This window comes from Cyprinus carpio, chromosome B14, assembly GCF_018340385.1.
Source record: "Cyprinus carpio isolate SPL01 chromosome B14, ASM1834038v1, whole genome shotgun sequence".
Classification (NCBI taxonomy): Eukaryota; Metazoa; Chordata; class Actinopteri; order Cypriniformes; family Cyprinidae; genus Cyprinus; species Cyprinus carpio.
Window position 1 is genome coordinate 25488172 of NC_056610.1, and position 16724 is coordinate 25504895.

Consider the following 16724-nt stretch of genomic DNA (forward strand, 5'->3'; position numbering starts at 1 on the left):
CTATTAGTAGAGACGCTGATATCAGACAATGTTGAGAGATGCACAGATGCAGGTAATTCACACACACATACACAAACACACACACACACACACACACACACACACACACACACACACACACACACACACACACACACACACACACACACAAACACACTATCTCTCTCTCTCTCTGATAACTGCATTTGTCTTCATACTGTATACACGCTCAAAAATGCCATTTTTGGAATTAGCAATGAAGCCAAGGGATACAAAGCAGAAGAAATTAGTTCTACACACAAGAGAGCTATTGGAACAATAACCTGACAAATGTCTTGAAATAAAACATATGAATAATGTCTCGTGGTGTGGTAAATGTAATGTAAGTGGAATAAATGTATGCAGTCCTTTGAATTAATGAAAAATTATTTTTTTTTTTAAAAAAATGTAGTTTAGTGGCCCATTCTCAGTTATTCCTTTATATATGTTCAAAATTAAAAAAATGATTATGTAATATATGTTGATACTTCATGGAAATAGCATTCAATTGACAGTCAAAAATATTGCTAATGTTGCAAATTAGTATTACTGTTTAGATCACAGTTACCTTTTAACTATTATCATCAATAATAAGGCATCCACAGCTGAATCGCTGCCGTGCTGTTATAGAGTCATGTCGCATGACTACAAGTGTGATATTGCATTTCTATAAAATTTTGATGATACAAGTGTGTAAATAAATAGGAAACAATCATGCTGTTACGGAGCGACTGAGACGAGAGCTGTATGGATCCATCTGCTAAACATGGAGTGTCTTAAACATTTTGTGTGTTAAAATACTTCTTCCACAAAGGATTCAAATCTCAATTTGACATTTTAATAGCTGAGCCCCAGCCTCCGTTACTAATTTGAAAAAGTCACATTCGAACAAGTAACAACGGCTGAGGCTTTCATAATTTATCAGTCTATTAGAGTACTGTAGGTATTATTGAGCAGTTAATTTTGGGAGAGAGATTCTTTAGGTCAGTTCATAAATTAGTGATTAAAAAATAATTTTGCCATGTCCGTATCTGCTGATGAATGCAACATCTTTGTCGTAGGATGCTTTTTCAACAGTTAATGAGATTTCACTTGACGGGTGTCAGCGTTGGTCAATGTATTGATCTCTTTGAAGTGAAGCGCCAGTGTTTCCCTGGTTGTTTATCAGTTGAGCCTCGTAAGATGGTGTGAAAAGTTAAAATAAAGTATAAAATAATTTCCATGTTTAAAACCTTGTTTTGTTCCGTAATGAATCAGCGTTTTTGAGTGAATGGATAATAACTAACTCACAGGGCAGTTTTGCTTTGGATCCATCTCTTGTAGCTTTCGTTATACGAGAAACAAACGACGCATTCGAAGATGCCTTTGAAATTGGGACAGTCTTTGTCTCGCCATGGTCAGGCAATCGGCCTTCAAATGCGAAGGACGCAGGCTTGAATTGGAACGCAGCTAATTATAGTGGGACTCCTGCCTTTTGTTGTCTATTTATATTAAATATTAGTTACTGAACAATTATATGTAATGAACAACAATATTCATTATACAAGAGGTTACGTGAAATTAAAAAAAAAATAGGCCAACTGTGATGAAAATTTTCCAAAATTAAATATTGAAATAATAGAGTTATGGAAATAATGAAATGGCTTAGAGGTCATGTTCATTTTACTGAGTGTGGATTTCACTGTGTGTGTGTGTGTGTGTTGTTGTTCTTCAGGTCTGGATCGGTTCTGCAGGTTTGATCAGTCTGATCCCTGTTACGCAGCTCTGGGACACAAACTCAATCTGATGATGGTGCTGGATGCTAGTAAATATGACCTGAAGATACAAAAGAGAATAATCAACACAGCAGATGGTCCAGTTTGTAGAGTTAAGAATGACAGGATGAGGATGAGTGAATGTGATCTTTATTATAACAGACATGAAGTTATAGTAATTAATGGGACTCTGATAATAAACCGTGTGATCAGAGCAGATTCAGGGAATTACAGATTAACTCTCGATCACTCAGACGGCTCAGAAACATCTAGAGATCTTCAAGTGATTGTTGAAGGTACAGAAACTCTCTCATCAGACTCATTACAATCTCATGTTCTCCAAAGATCTCACTCTCATACAAATGAATCACTTGAATCTCTGTGAAGGTTTTTATTCCTGTAGCACACAGTTAACACACTACATACTCCAGTAATAGTATAAGTATGGAAGAACAAGATTCTGTGTTTGTCATGTGACTGTGATGTGTCCCTCCCTCCAGCTCCTATTGGCTCAGTGGAAGTGTCAATCATCTGCTCCTCCAGTGGGGTGATGAGGGTGTTCTGCTCCTCTGAGGGGGATCATCTCCTCTACAACTGGACTCTGAATGGAGATCCACTGATGGATGGAAACAGCAGCATTGATCTGGATGAGGGAACTGATGGAGACATCAGCTGCAGCGTGAAGAACCACGTCAGTCACGCACAGAAGACCATTAGACTCAAACCCTGTCCTGGTGAGATCATGTCTGTTCATCTACAGATATCAACATCATATATCTACATAAACAGATTACTGTGGCAAAGATTAGTGTGTGTATCTCAAATATACCATAAAAATTATTATTATAATATCTAACATAGCTTTCTGGTTACATGGATGTTATGATTTATCATGATTTCTGTTTGTCATCTTCCCTCTGTATATTCTCTCTGGTAACAATCTTGATAGGTAATAATATGTTACCTCAGTAAATGAGATAGTCAACAAAGATATTGTTTATAATTAAATGTGACAATTCAGAATGCGTTATGTGTATTAAAGAGTGGAATATATAGGGAAATAAAGTGCTCACTGTGAACAGCAAAATGGTCAACACTTATTATAGTCCAAAAAGTGACAGGTTTTTTTCTAGAAACTCTTTGATGGCTATTTCTGTCTTGAATGAAGAAAACAAACTGGATCTAAGCAGGACAGAGAGAGAAGAGAATGGTAGAAAGTTTGAGAAACAGATTCCTCACTGGTTGGAGATGATGCTGGCCTTTGAGAAAGAGTTCCTAAGTAAAAAAACATTTCAAACAATAAAACACAGAAGATAAGAGTAGAAGGAAAAAGAATAATAATTTTGGATTTAAAAAGGAAAATATCTTTTGGAAATCATTTGGTTAAAAGTGGCTAAATTAATAACTGCAAATAAATGTGGAAAGAGAACTGCTGCATATGGAAAATGTAAAGAAATTTGCTTTAGTTTGAAAGGTAAAAATAATTTCAAAATTGCAGATGTTTACAGATACTCTAAATAAAAATATGCTTAATAGAGTTTGTGTGTGTGTGTGTGTGTGTGTGTGTGTGTGTGTGTGTGTGTGTGTGTGTGTGTGTGTGTGTGTGTGTGTGTGTGTGTGTGTGAGTGTATGTGTTGTTCTTCAGGTCTGGATCAGTTCTGCAGGTTTGATCAGTCTGATCCCTGTTATGCAGCTCTGGGACACAAACGCAATCTGATGATGGTGCAGGATGCTATTAAATATGACCTGATGCTAATGAAGATAATAAACAACACAGCAGATTATCCACTTTGTAGAGTAAAGAATGACAGGATGAGGATGAGTGAATGTGATCTTTATAATAACAGACCTGAAGTGACAGTCATTAATGGGACTCTGATAATAAACCGTGTGATCAGAACAGATTCAGGGAATTACAGATTAAATCTCGTTCACTCAGACGGCTCAGAAACATCTAGAGATCTTCAGGTGATTGTTGAAGGTACAGAAACTCTCTCATCAGAATTCCTCATTACAATCTCATTGTTCTCCAAAGATCTCACTCTCATACAAAGGTGAATCAGTTGAATCTCTGTGATCTCACTCTCATACAAATGGTTTTCTGTGAAGGTTTTAATTCCCGTAGCACACAGTAAACACACTTCATACTCCAGTTATAATATGAGTAGTGTGGAAGAACAAGAGTTTGTGTTTGTCATCTGACTGTGATGTATCCCTCCCTCAAGCTCCTATTGGCTCAGTGGAAGTGTCAATCATCTGCTCCTCCAGTGGGGGGATGAGGGTGTTCTGCTCCTCTGAGGGGGATCATCTCCTCCACAGCTGGACTCTGAATGGAGATCCACTGATGGATGGAAACAGCAGCATTGATCTGGATGAGAGAACTGATGGAGACATCAGCTGCAGCGTGAAGAACCACGTCAGTCACACACAGAAGACCATTAGACTCAAACCCTGTCCTGGTGAGATCATGTCTGTTCATCTACAGATATCATTTCTGTGAATCAGATGTCAACATCATATGTCTACCAAAATATCTTATGTCATTATTAAAACAATTGTGCTGAAGAGTTGTAATACAATGTCTCTTTTCAGCTATAGAACATATTTATTATAATTTCTATTGTTCTGTGGTATGCAATTATTTTTTTATGTAAACATACAGCTTTGAAGAAGATCTGACGCCCACATTACAGATCCACATCAATTCAAATTATTTAAGTTATTTCAGAGTCCTCACAACAGCAATTGAACCAAAACCCAAAAAGAGACTGAACAAGCTAAAAAATGACTAATAGGAGAAAAAAAATCCCACTGAATTACATTCATTATCATCTACATAAAGCACTTTTTTTTTTTTATTCTGCTTTCCCACACATACATACTGTACAGACAAACACTCGCACACATGGAGTTGACGTTCTCAAAAAATAGTTCACAACCAAAAAACTACAAGACACTTCTCAGTAGCGAGGTAAAAACAGGGCTGTTCTTGAAGCAGATAAACTTACACTTTCACTAATAGTAGAGACGCTGCTGTCGGACACTGTTGAGAGACGCACAGATGCAGGTAATTCACACACACATACACAAACACACACACACACACACACACACACACACACACACTATCTCTCTCTCTCTCTCTGATAACTGCATTTGTCTTCATACTGTAAACTCGCTCTAAAATTCCATTTTGGAATTAGCAATGAAGCCTTGGGATACAAAGCAGAAGAAATTAGTTCTACACACAAGAGAGCTATGGGAACAATAACCTGACAAATGTCTTGAAATAAAACATATGAATAATGTCTCGTGGTGTGGTAAATGTGATGTAAGTGGAATAAATGTATGCAGTCCTTTGAATTATTGAAAAATTATTTTTCAAAAATGTAATTAGTGGCCCATTCTCAGTTATTCCTTTATATATGTTCAAAAAAAAAAAAAATGATTATGTAATATATGTTGATACTTCATGGAAATAGCATTTAATTGACAGTCAAAAATATTGCTAAATTTGTAAATTAGTATTACTGTTTGAAATTACAGTTACCTTTTAACTATTATCATCAATAATAAGGCATCCACAGCTGAATCGCTGCCGTGCTGATATAGAGTGATGTCGCATGACTACAAGTGTGATATTGCATTTCTATAAAAGTTTGATGATACAAGTGTGTAAATAAATAGGAAACAATCATGCTGTTACGGAGCGACTTAGACGAGAGCTGTATGGATCCATCTGCTAAACATGGAGTGTCTTAAACATTTTTTGTGTTAAAATACTTCTTCCACAAAGGATTCAAATCTCAATTTGACATTTTAATAGCTGAGCCCAAGCCTCCGTTACTAATTTGAAAAAGTCACATTCGAACAAGTAACAACGGCTGGGGCTTTTGTAATTTATCAGCCTATTAGAGTACTTTAGGTATTATTGAGTAGTGAATTTTGCGAGCGAGATTCTTTAGGTCAGTTCATAAATTAGTGATAATAAATAACTTTGCCATGTCTGTATCTGCTGATGAAAGCAACATCTTTGTCGTAGGATGCTTTTTCAACGGTTAATAGGATTTCACATGATGGGTGTCAGCGTTGGTCAATGTATTGATCTCTCTGAAGTGAAGCGCCAGTTTTTCCCTGGTTGTTTATCAGTTGAGCCTCGTAAGATGGTGTGAAAAGTTAAAATAAAGTATAAAATAATTTCCATGTTTAAAACCTTGTTTCGTTCCGTAATCAATCAGAGTTTTTGAGCGAATGGATACTAACTCACTCATAGGGCAGTTTTGCTTTGGATCCATCTCTTGTAGCTTTCGTTATACGAGAAACAAACAGCGCATTCGAAGATGCCTTTGAAATTGGGACAGTCTTTCTCTCGCCATGGTCAGGCAATCGGCCTTCAAATGCGAAGGACGCAGGCTTGAATTGGAACGCAGCTAATTATAGTGGGACTCCTGCCTTTTGTTGTCTATTTATATTAAATATTAGTTACTGAACAATGATATGTAATGAACAACAATATTCATTATATAAGCGGTTACGGTAAATAAAAAAAAAATAGGCCAACTGTGATGAAACTTTTCCAAAATTAAATATTAAAATAATAGAGTTATGGAAATAATGAAATGGTTTAGAGGTCATGCTCATTTTACTGAGTGTGGATTTCACAGTGTGTCTGTGTGTGTGTGTGTGTGTGTGTGTGTTGGTGTGTGTGTGTGTGTCTCGATCAGGACTGTTTCTGCTCTGGTCTGGATCGGTTCTGCAGGTTTGATCAGTCTGATCCCTGTTACACAGCTCTGGGACACAAACTCAATCTGATGATGGTGCTGGATGCTAGTAAATATGACCTGAAGATACAAAAGAGAATAATCAACACAGCAGATGGTCCAGTTTGTAGAGTTAAGAATGACAGGATGAGGATGAGTGAATGTGATCTTTATAATAGCAGAACTGAAGTGACAGTCATTAATGGGACTGTGATAATAAACCGTGTGATCAGAGCAGATTCAGGGAATTACAGATTAACTCTCGAGAGCTCAGACGGCTCAGAAACATCTAGAGATCTTCAAGTGATTGTTGAAGGTACAGAAACTCTCTCATCAGACTCATTACAATCTCATGTTCTCCAAAGATCTCACTCTCATGCAAATGAATCAGTTGAATCTCTGTGAGGGTTTTCTTCCTGTAGCACACAGTAAACACACTACATACTCCAGTTATAGTATGAGTAGTGTGGAAGAACAAGAGTTTGTGTATGTCATGTGACTGTGATGTGTCCCTCCCTCCAGCTCCTATTGGCTCAGTGGAAGTGTCAATCATCTGCTCCTCCAGTGGGGTGATTAGGGTGTTCTGCTCCTCTGAGGGGGATCATCTCCTCCACAGCTGGACTCTGAATGGAGATCCACTGATGGATGGAAACAGCAGCATTGATCTGGATGAGAGAATTGATGGAGACATCAGCTGCAGCGTGAAGAACCACGTCAGTCACGCACAGAAGACCATTAGACTCAAACCCTGTCCTGGTGAGATCATGTCTGTTCATCTACAGCAGTGGTTCCCAACCACGTTCCTGGAGGCCCCCCAACACTACAGGTTTTCCATGTCACCTCAATCAAACACGCCTGGTTCAGATCATCAGCTCATTAGTAGAGACTTGAAATGGGTGTGTCAGACAAAGGAGAGATGCAAAGTGTGCAGTGTTGGGGGGTCTCCAGGAATGAGGCTGGGAAACACTGATCTACAGATATCTACTACACAGATTGATTGATTGATTAATTGATAGATGTGTTTGTGTTGGTCTGGTGTCTTCAGCTGATGGTTCTGTTGGGTCTGTTAGGAGCTTTTCACATCTACATGAGACACACGTCAGGTGAGAGACATTTATCATCATCATTATAGATCTGACATGCAGATATTAAGAGTGTGATGATGATGATGATGATGATGATGTGATGTTTTAAGCAAAGAAACAGGAAGATCAGAAAGTGAGGATGAGAAGATTGAGAGAAGGACATGAAGACACAGCAGAAGATTCATGAGAGCAGCAGCAGATCATCACATCTATTTACACTATAATCTCACTGATTCTCACATCAATCCAGCTTTCAGATGTCGAATAAAACCAGGAGACAGAAGAAGCTTTCATAATCAACACTGATCTTTACATGTGTTGTGTTTATTTCTTGTCGAGTATGTTGATGTATCTCCGTGAGAATTATTTCTGTCCGATCTGAATCTGCTTCTCATGAAATCACCATTTAAACTCATTTAGAGGCAGAATTACAGACTTGTGATGAATGAATAAACCAGACTAACTACAGTTTAGTCATGAAGGTATTTTTAAAATTGTCTGTTGTACATTTGTTTTTGCATTAGTTTTATTAATTTGTCATCGTGCTTTGACTGAACTAACAGTATTTTTGTTTCATCACATGGAACACCTTTTGTTCATTCATGATAAAACTCTTCTGGCCGATTGTGACGTCATTCTGTGTGTTTATTTTCTAGAGTTATTTCACATTTCTGTTTTTCATTTTGTATCTGTCTCTTCTGTGTCAGATGATTTAACTGTTCACATCTGTTTCTCTTGATCTGTGTCTCAGTTTTAGGTTGTTACTGTTAAAATTAAATAATATTAAATATGATCTTGACAACTTTTTCACTGGGTTTCATTGATTTGTTTTGCTTTGCTTTGTTTTAAATGTAGGCTCCACCTCACAAATGCATTTCAGACACCATTTCTATTGTATTATATTGCATTTGCTCAAAACACTGACGTCTTTTTTATATGAATCAAAAGCTTTTAATGAGTAAAATATTTAACTTTTATTTAGTGAGTTTTTTTGCTCAAGAAAGTGCATTGATAAATTTTTTATAAAATCCTGCCAAACAATAATTACAGCCTTTTGGACTTTTAGAAGTGTGACTATGAAATGATTCTTCTTTCTCTTAATTTCAGTTTTGTGTGTGTGTGTGTGTGTGTGTGAGTGTGTGTGTGTGTGTGTGTGTGTGTGTGTGTGTGTGTGTGTGTGTGTGTGTGTTGAAGTAGGATCTGCTAAATCACAGTAACAATCTCTGAAAACTTCCTCTTACTTTCTCTGTACTTACTCTCTATAATTACAATGTCTCTTCTACTGATGATAAATCCAGCTCTTGATGTGTCAATATTTACACTAAACTTTCTCTGTTCATTGCAACTCAAATGCATCACAACTGATTTTTTGCAAGCAATGTATATATAGCTAATACTTCATTGTATTTTAGTGAATGTTCCTGCAGCTCCAGAGTGATCGCTCATGAAATTTACAGCTCAGGTGATTGTGTTCAGACCTGAACACACATGACCAAAGATGGAAGAATCAAATCACTTACTTCCGGCAGAACATCTGCCATTGAGATGAATGAATGAATGAATGACTAACTTCAGGTGTTAAAGACCAACAAGTTCAACACAGGACAGAAAACTGCTCAATTTCATGTGGTTTATGATCTGGATCATAATTAGGAAACATTATGTGAGAGCTGAGAGTCTGTCTGATACGATTCTCCTGTTGAAACTTAATTCTGTGAATGTTTGTGTTATTTTTGTCTGATTTTAAATCATGATGAGAGTGAGATTTATAAAACAAAAAATATCTCTGTGTGTGTGTCTGTCTGTCTGTCTGTGTTTTGTTCTTCAGGTCTGGATCGGTTCTGGGACAAACTCAATCTGCTGATGGTGCTGGATACTAGTAAATATGACTTGAAGATAATGAAGAGAATAGATAACAGAGCAGATGATCCACTTTGTAGAGTAAAATATGGCAGGATGAGGGAATGTAATCTTTATAATAAAAGACATGAAGTGACAGTCATTAATGGGACTCTGACAATAAACCGTGTGATCAGAGCAGATTCAGGGAATTACAGATTAACACTCGAAACATCTAGAGATCTTCAAGTTATTGTTGAAGGTACAGAAACTCTGTTGAATCTCTGTGACAGTTTTTATTCCTGTAGCACACAGTAAACACACTTCATACTCCAGTAATAGTATAAGTATGGAAGAACAAGATCCCGTGTTTGTCATGTGACTGTGATGTGTCCCTCCCTCCAGCTCCTATTGGCTCAGTGGAAGTGTCAATCATCTGCTCCTCAAGTGGGGTGATGAGGGTGTTCTGCTCCTCTGAGGGGGATCAGCTCCTCTACAGCTGGACTCTGAATGGAGATCCACTGATGGATGGAAACAGCAGCATTGATCTGGATGAGGGAGCTGATGGAGACATCAGCTGCAGCGTGAAGAACCACGTCAGTCACACACAGAAGACCATTAGACTCAAACCCTGTCCTGGTGAGATCATGTCTGTTCATCTACAGATATCAACTACACAGATTGATTGATAGGTTGGTTGATAGTTTGGTTGATTGATTGGTTGATTGGTTGGTTGTGTTTGTGTTGTTTAGTGTGTTCAGTGTCTGTGGTGTTTGTTCTGGTCCGGTGTCTTCAGCTGATGGTTCTGTTGGGTCTGTTAGGAGCTTTTCACATCTGCATGAGACACACATCAGGTGAGAGACATTTATCATCATCATTATGGATTTGACATGCAGATATTAACAGGATATGAACAGGAAGATCAGAAAGTGAGAATAAGATTTAGAGAAGGACATGAAGACACAGCAGAAGATTCATGAGAGCAGCAGCAGATCATCACATCTATTTACACTATAATCTCACTGACTCTCACATCAATCCAGCTTTCAGATGTCGAATAAAACCAGGAGACAGAAGAAGCTTTCATAATTGACACTGATCTTTACAATGTGTTGTGTTTATTTCTTGTCGAGTATGTTGATGTATCTCCGTGAGCATTATTTCTGTCAGGTGTAAATCAGCGGCTCATGAAATCATCATTTAATCTCATTTAGAGGCAGAATTACAGACTTGTGACGAATGAGTTAAACCAGACTGACTACAGTTTAGATATGAATGTATTTTTTAAATTGTTTGTTGTACATTTGTTTTTGCATTAGTTTTATTAATTTGTCATCGTGCTTTGACTGAACTAGCAGTATTTTTGTTTCATCACATGGAACACCTTTTGTTCATTCATGATAAAACTCTTCTGGCTGATTGTGAAGTCATTCTGTGTGTTTATTTTCTAGTTATTTCACATCTCTGTTTTTCATTTTGTATCTGTCTCTTCTGTGTCAGATGATTTAACTGTTCACATCTGTTTCTCTTGATCTGTGTCTCAGTTTTAGGTTGTCACTGTTAAAATTAAATAATATTAAATATGATCTTGACAACTTTTTCACTGGGTTTCATTGATTTGTTTTGCTTTGCTTTGTTTTAAATTTAGGCTCCTCCTCACAAATGTATTTCAGACACCATTTCTATTGTATTATATTGCATTTGCTCGAAACACTGAAGTCTGTTTGATATGAATCAAAAGGCTTTGATGAGCCTGAAACAATTTAACTTTTATTTAGTGAGTTTTTTTTTCTTCTTAGAAAAAGCATTGATGAAATGTTAACAAAGTCCTGCCAAACAATAATTACAGACTTTTTGCATTGTTATGAAGCGTGACTATGAAATTATTCTTCTTTCTCTTACTTTCAGTTGTGTGTGTGTGTGTGTGTGTGTGTGTGTTGAAGTAGGAACTGCTAAATCACAGTGACAATCTCTGAAAACTTCCTCTTACTTTCTCTGTAATGGTCAGATAATATCCTGATGTGTCAGGAGAGCTGCTGTCTGTCAGTGAGACTCGATCTGACTCTCTTCTGCAACTGGACTTTAGAGAAATGATGCTCATCTTTGGACTGATGCTGCTGCTGCAAACTGCTGCATGTGAGTCACTTTCACATCAAAATCTTTTAATATCCAAGTAATATATAAGAATATTACTTAAGTAATATTCAATTAATTGCAAGACTTATAGTTAAAGAGTTGGATGTTTTTGTTAAAGACCCCAAAATGATGTGGGAATAAAAATGTCTTTAAAAGTTTTTGCTGGTAATTCAGAAATAAAGTGCAGGGGTCTGAATTCTCAGAAATCTCCTTATGTAAAGTATAACAGCTGATTATCTACCAGGAAATATAAATAGCATTCATTGACTGATTAAACATATTTAACTTTGAAGAAGCTTGTCAACTAAAGCAGCATTTTATATAAAATGATTGCACTTCTATTCTTGTTTTCACACATCATCACATGGTTCAGCTTTATCGCTGCTAACAATTCTCTAACTTTCTCTTTCCTCTTATTTATTTGCTAATAACATGCCTCTATATTATAAACAGTTCATTATATTTTATTTTTTGCTGCAGTCATTATTTGCATTGAAATATTTTCTTTGCACTCAAAAGAGCAAAGTTCAAAGCGGAAATTTCACAGCCAATCAATCCTCAGTATTATTAAAACGTAGCATGCCATTTCTATTAAAGTCATACATGATATTTCTATTAACATTGTGCACACATACTGCCATTTATTTATAAATCCTAATATCTGTATGAAAACTAAAGTTTATTCACCAGACCTCTGATGTTCTGGCTGCTGTACATGTATTTAATGTAATATGAATTAAATTATGCTTTTTTGTGTGTTGTACATGCCTTCTACTATTTCTTCAGTTGTTTTCAAAAAGTTTCAGGACATGTAGAAAAACTTAATTTTTTTTATCATTTGATAAACCTGATATGAGATCAAGAGTCTGATATGTTTCTTCCGTAGAACTTATTATGAATGTTTATGTAATTTGTGTCTGTTGAAATACATGATGAGAGAGATGATATTTCTACCAGCAGTAACACTCTGACTCTGTCTGTCGATGTTGGTACATTTCATCTTGTGTGTGTTTTGTTCTTTAGGTCTGGATCAGCTCTGCACATTTGATGAACCATATTCAATCAAACAATGTTACGCAGCTCTGGGACACAAACTCAATCTGCAGATGATGCTGAACCCTTCATATACTGACCTTTATTTGTATAAGACATTAAATGATGGCAGTAGACTGGACGTTTTTAGCATAGAAAAAAATAAAAAGTATGATTATAAATCCATCAGAGACATATTTGAGTACATAAAAAAATGTGCCTCTGATCATAAATACACATGAATCCATCAGAAACAGATCTGAGTTCTTCTTTGATAATATGACCATAAACAATGTGACCAGAGCAGATTCAGGAATATACACGTCATTTGTTGTTGAGATAGATATGTTAATGAAAAGTGATCTTCAAGTGAATGTTGAAGGTATAGAAGCTCTTAGCAATATATTTTATTTTAGAAATGCTTTGAGATTGACACTGATTACATGTTGAGAAAGAGCCATGTGACTGTCATGTGTCCCTCCCTCCAGCTCCTATTGGCTCAGTGGAAGTGTCAATCATCTGCTCCTCCAATCAGACTACAGTGTTCTGCTCCTCTGAGGGAGATCAGATCATCTACAGCTGGACTCTGAATGGAAAAATACTAGAAGAAGGACCAATGTTTGGAAACAGCAGCATTGATCTGGATGAGGGAACTGATGGAAACATCAGCTGCAGCGTGAAGAACCACGTCAGTCACGCACAGAAGACCATTAGACTCAAACCCTGTCCTGGTGAGGTTTTAATACATGAATGTCCACATACCGTGTGTGTGTGTATGTATATATGTATATGTAATATAAACCACAGCAACACCAATGATGAAGAACAGTCAAGGCTCTTAATTCATGAAAAGTGTCTTTAGCTTGTTTCAGCTTGATCTCAGCAGTGAATTGTGTTGATATCAGTGATCAGCACACAAACATTAGAACGTATCACTGCTTAAAACATGAAGGTTTTGTTTTTTGCTTATCTGTTGTTCATTGATTGATTGATTGATTGATTGATTGATTGACTGCTGTGTTTGTGATGTTCAGTGTCTCTGGTGTTTGTGTTGGTCTGGTGTCTTCAGCTGATGGTTCTGTTCGGTCTGTTAGGAGCTTTTCACATCTACATGAGACACACATCAGGTGAGAGACATTTATCATCATCATTATGGATTTGACATGCAGATATTAAGAGTGTGAAGATGATGATGATGATGGTGATGACGTTTTTAGGAAAGAAACAGGAAGATCAGAAAGTGAGGATGAGAAGATTTAGGGAAGGACATGAACACACAGCAGAAGATTCATGAGAGCAGCAGCAGATCATCACAGTCAAATCCATAAACAACATAATCTCACAGATTCTCACATCAATCCAGCTTTCAGCTGCCAACAGCAGATCTTATAATATAAACCCTAGAGATGAATTAAAACCAGAAAATAAGAATTACACCAGATTTTCTACAGTTTTAGTTATGAACATTATTTTCTGGACATTTCTCTTTTGTAATAGCTTTAATGCTTATATTACTTATGTGTCTTCACACTGAATGAACTAGCAGTACTTTTATTTCATTACACAAAACCCCTTGTGATCATCACTGATAAAACTTTTATTTCTCTGAATCAGATCTGTCACATTGTGTTTATTTTCATATTTCTCCTCTTGCTCTTTAACTTTATTCTGTTATGGTTGATTTCTTTCATTTACAGGTCTGTTTAGATGTTTTATCTGTTTGAAGATCTTGATCTGTTTCTCAGTTTTGTCATGTCTGTGGTTTGGTTTTGCTTGGATTTGTAATTGACTTTTAACACATATTCATGCATTATTCTTCACAAGATATTTGCATCATATAACATTGCTAAACATGCCCTTTTTTAGACATTGTAAATGGGGTCATTGTTTAATTTATTTTTCGAGTTAAATGTGAAAATAAACCACTCTGAAATGAAACAGTATCTGCAGTCAATAAGTCGCTCATACAATTTTTGTATTTTAACACAGTCAATTAACACTTCATCCAACAGAAAACATACATCAATGATTTTAAACATAAAAAAACATGTATAAAAACAATAAATCCAGACAGAAATCAAATGATTTGTAGCAAATATTTTGAGCTGTAACTCTTGTTTCCTCCTGCAGATGTCGCTCATAACAAAGAAAGTGTGTTTTGTCTAACAGCAGAGTTTAAAGGGATACCCCACCCCAAAATGATTTTTTTCTAAGTAGGCTAATTTGTTAATTTTAACTAAAAAACAACCTTAATGCAGCTTTAATTATAAGTTAAGTTGAGATAGATCTGATTAAGCTCATTTCAGTCCTGTTGTTCTGAATGAAATGAGATCAGATGGCTGTGAAAGAGTGCAGCTGTAGTTGTAGTTTTCTCCTGCAGGTGGCGCTCTCTACATCAGCAGCACTGAGTCCCATGAGTCTCTGCTCCAGTCAACAGAAGATCACAATCCTCTCTTCATTCACATGTGAACTGACTAGAACTGAGTCAAACATAAGCACACACTCAATACACACAGCTGCATGTAGACCTGATTCTGCTTTACTCTCAATAAAACTGTCCAGAGCATTTCATTAATACACTAAATATACTGTTTTATTTGATCTGCAAGAGAATCTGTGAAGTCATCTGCATAACTAGTCATTTTACTTCACTCAGAAACAAATCCTGTCCACTTGTTGCTTCCAAAACAAGATTTTTTGCAATTTCTTTTTAGAAAATATGCTTGATACTTGTTCTTTCTTTCTCTTAGTTTCTCTTGTTTCAGATGTATTGTAGTGCAAACTAACAGCATGTGTCTTCCCCCATAAGAAGAAACTTCCTCTTTCCTCAGTGAAGCGGTCAGAGGTTTCCTCGTGTGTCAGTCCAGTGTGAGTCTCGCCGTGAAGACGCTTGTCTTGATGAGAGCCAGAACACAGACGATCTGAAGCAGCGTCACACTCTTCTGCTGGGATTGAGTTCTTCTGAAACTGGACTTTAGAGAAATGATGCTCATCTTTGGACTGATGCTGCTGCTGCTGCAGACTGCTGCATGTGAGTCACTTTCACATCAAACTCTTATAATGCTGATCAATCAGATTAATCTCTGAAATAAAGACAAAGTATTATTCAATTAATTGTAAGACTAATAGTTAAAGATTTCAGTGTTTTTGTTAAAGACCCCAAAATGATGTAGGAATAAAAGTGTCTTTAAAAGTTTGTGCTGGTAATTCAGAAATAAAGTGCAGGAGACTGAATTCTCAAAAATCTCCTTCTGTAAAGTATAACAGCTGATTATGTACCAGGAAATATAGAAATAGCATTCACTGACAGATCAAACATATTACTTTAACTTTGAAGAAGCTTGCAAACTAAAGCAGCATTTTATATAAAATGACTGCACTTCTATTCTTGTTTTCACACATCATCACATGGTTCAGCTTTATCGCTGCTAAAAATATTCTAACTTTCTTTTTCCTCTTATTTATTTGCTGATAACATGCCTCTATATTATAAATAGTTCATTATATTTAATTTTTTTGCTGCAGTCATTATTTGCATTAAAATATTTTCTTTGCACTCAAAAGAGCAAAATTCAAAGCAGAATTTTCACAGCCAATCAATCCTCAGTATTATTAAACATTAAAACGTTTGCCATTTCTATTAAAGTCATACATGATATTTCTATTAACATTGTGCACACATGCTGCCATTTATTTATAAATCCTAATATCTGCATGAAAACTAAAGTTTACACACCAGACCTCTGATGTTCTGGCTGCTGTACATGTATTTAATGTAATATGAATTAAATTATGCTTTTTTGTGTGTTGTACATGCCTTCTACTATTTCTTCAGTTGTTTTCAAAAAGTTTCAGGACATGTAGAAAAACGTAATTTTTTTTTATCATTTGATAAACCTGATATGAGATCAAGAGTCTGATATGTGTCTTCCGTAGAACTTATTATGAATGTTTATGTAATTTGTGTCTGATTGAAATTCATGATGAGAGAGATGATATTTCTACCAGCAGTAACACTCTGACTCTGTCTGTCGATGTTGGTACATTTCATCTTGTGTGTGTTTTGTTCTTCAGGTCTGGATCAGCTCTGCACATTTGAT

General features: G+C 36.2%; 1 protein-coding gene across 14 annotated transcripts in view; it reads left to right on the forward strand.

The window, feature by feature from the left end:
- The window catches only part of LOC109067214, a 280709-nt gene that overhangs the window by 16201 nt on the left and 247784 nt on the right, over window positions 1-16724 (forward strand). For 12 of the 14 annotated variants that reach the window (XM_042738744.1, XM_042738740.1, XM_042738741.1 and 9 more), the window contains exons 5-7: window positions 2273-2506; window positions 6513-6848; window positions 7055-7288. In XM_042738744.1, coding sequence (XP_042594678.1) covers window positions 2273-2506; window positions 6513-6848; window positions 7055-7288 — 804 coding nt within the window. Of the gene's footprint in view, window positions 1-1732; window positions 2069-2272; window positions 2507-6512; window positions 6849-7054; window positions 7289-16724 lie in introns of all 14 variants that reach the window. The other 2 variants (XM_042738737.1, XM_042738734.1) reach the window with 1 other exon arrangement.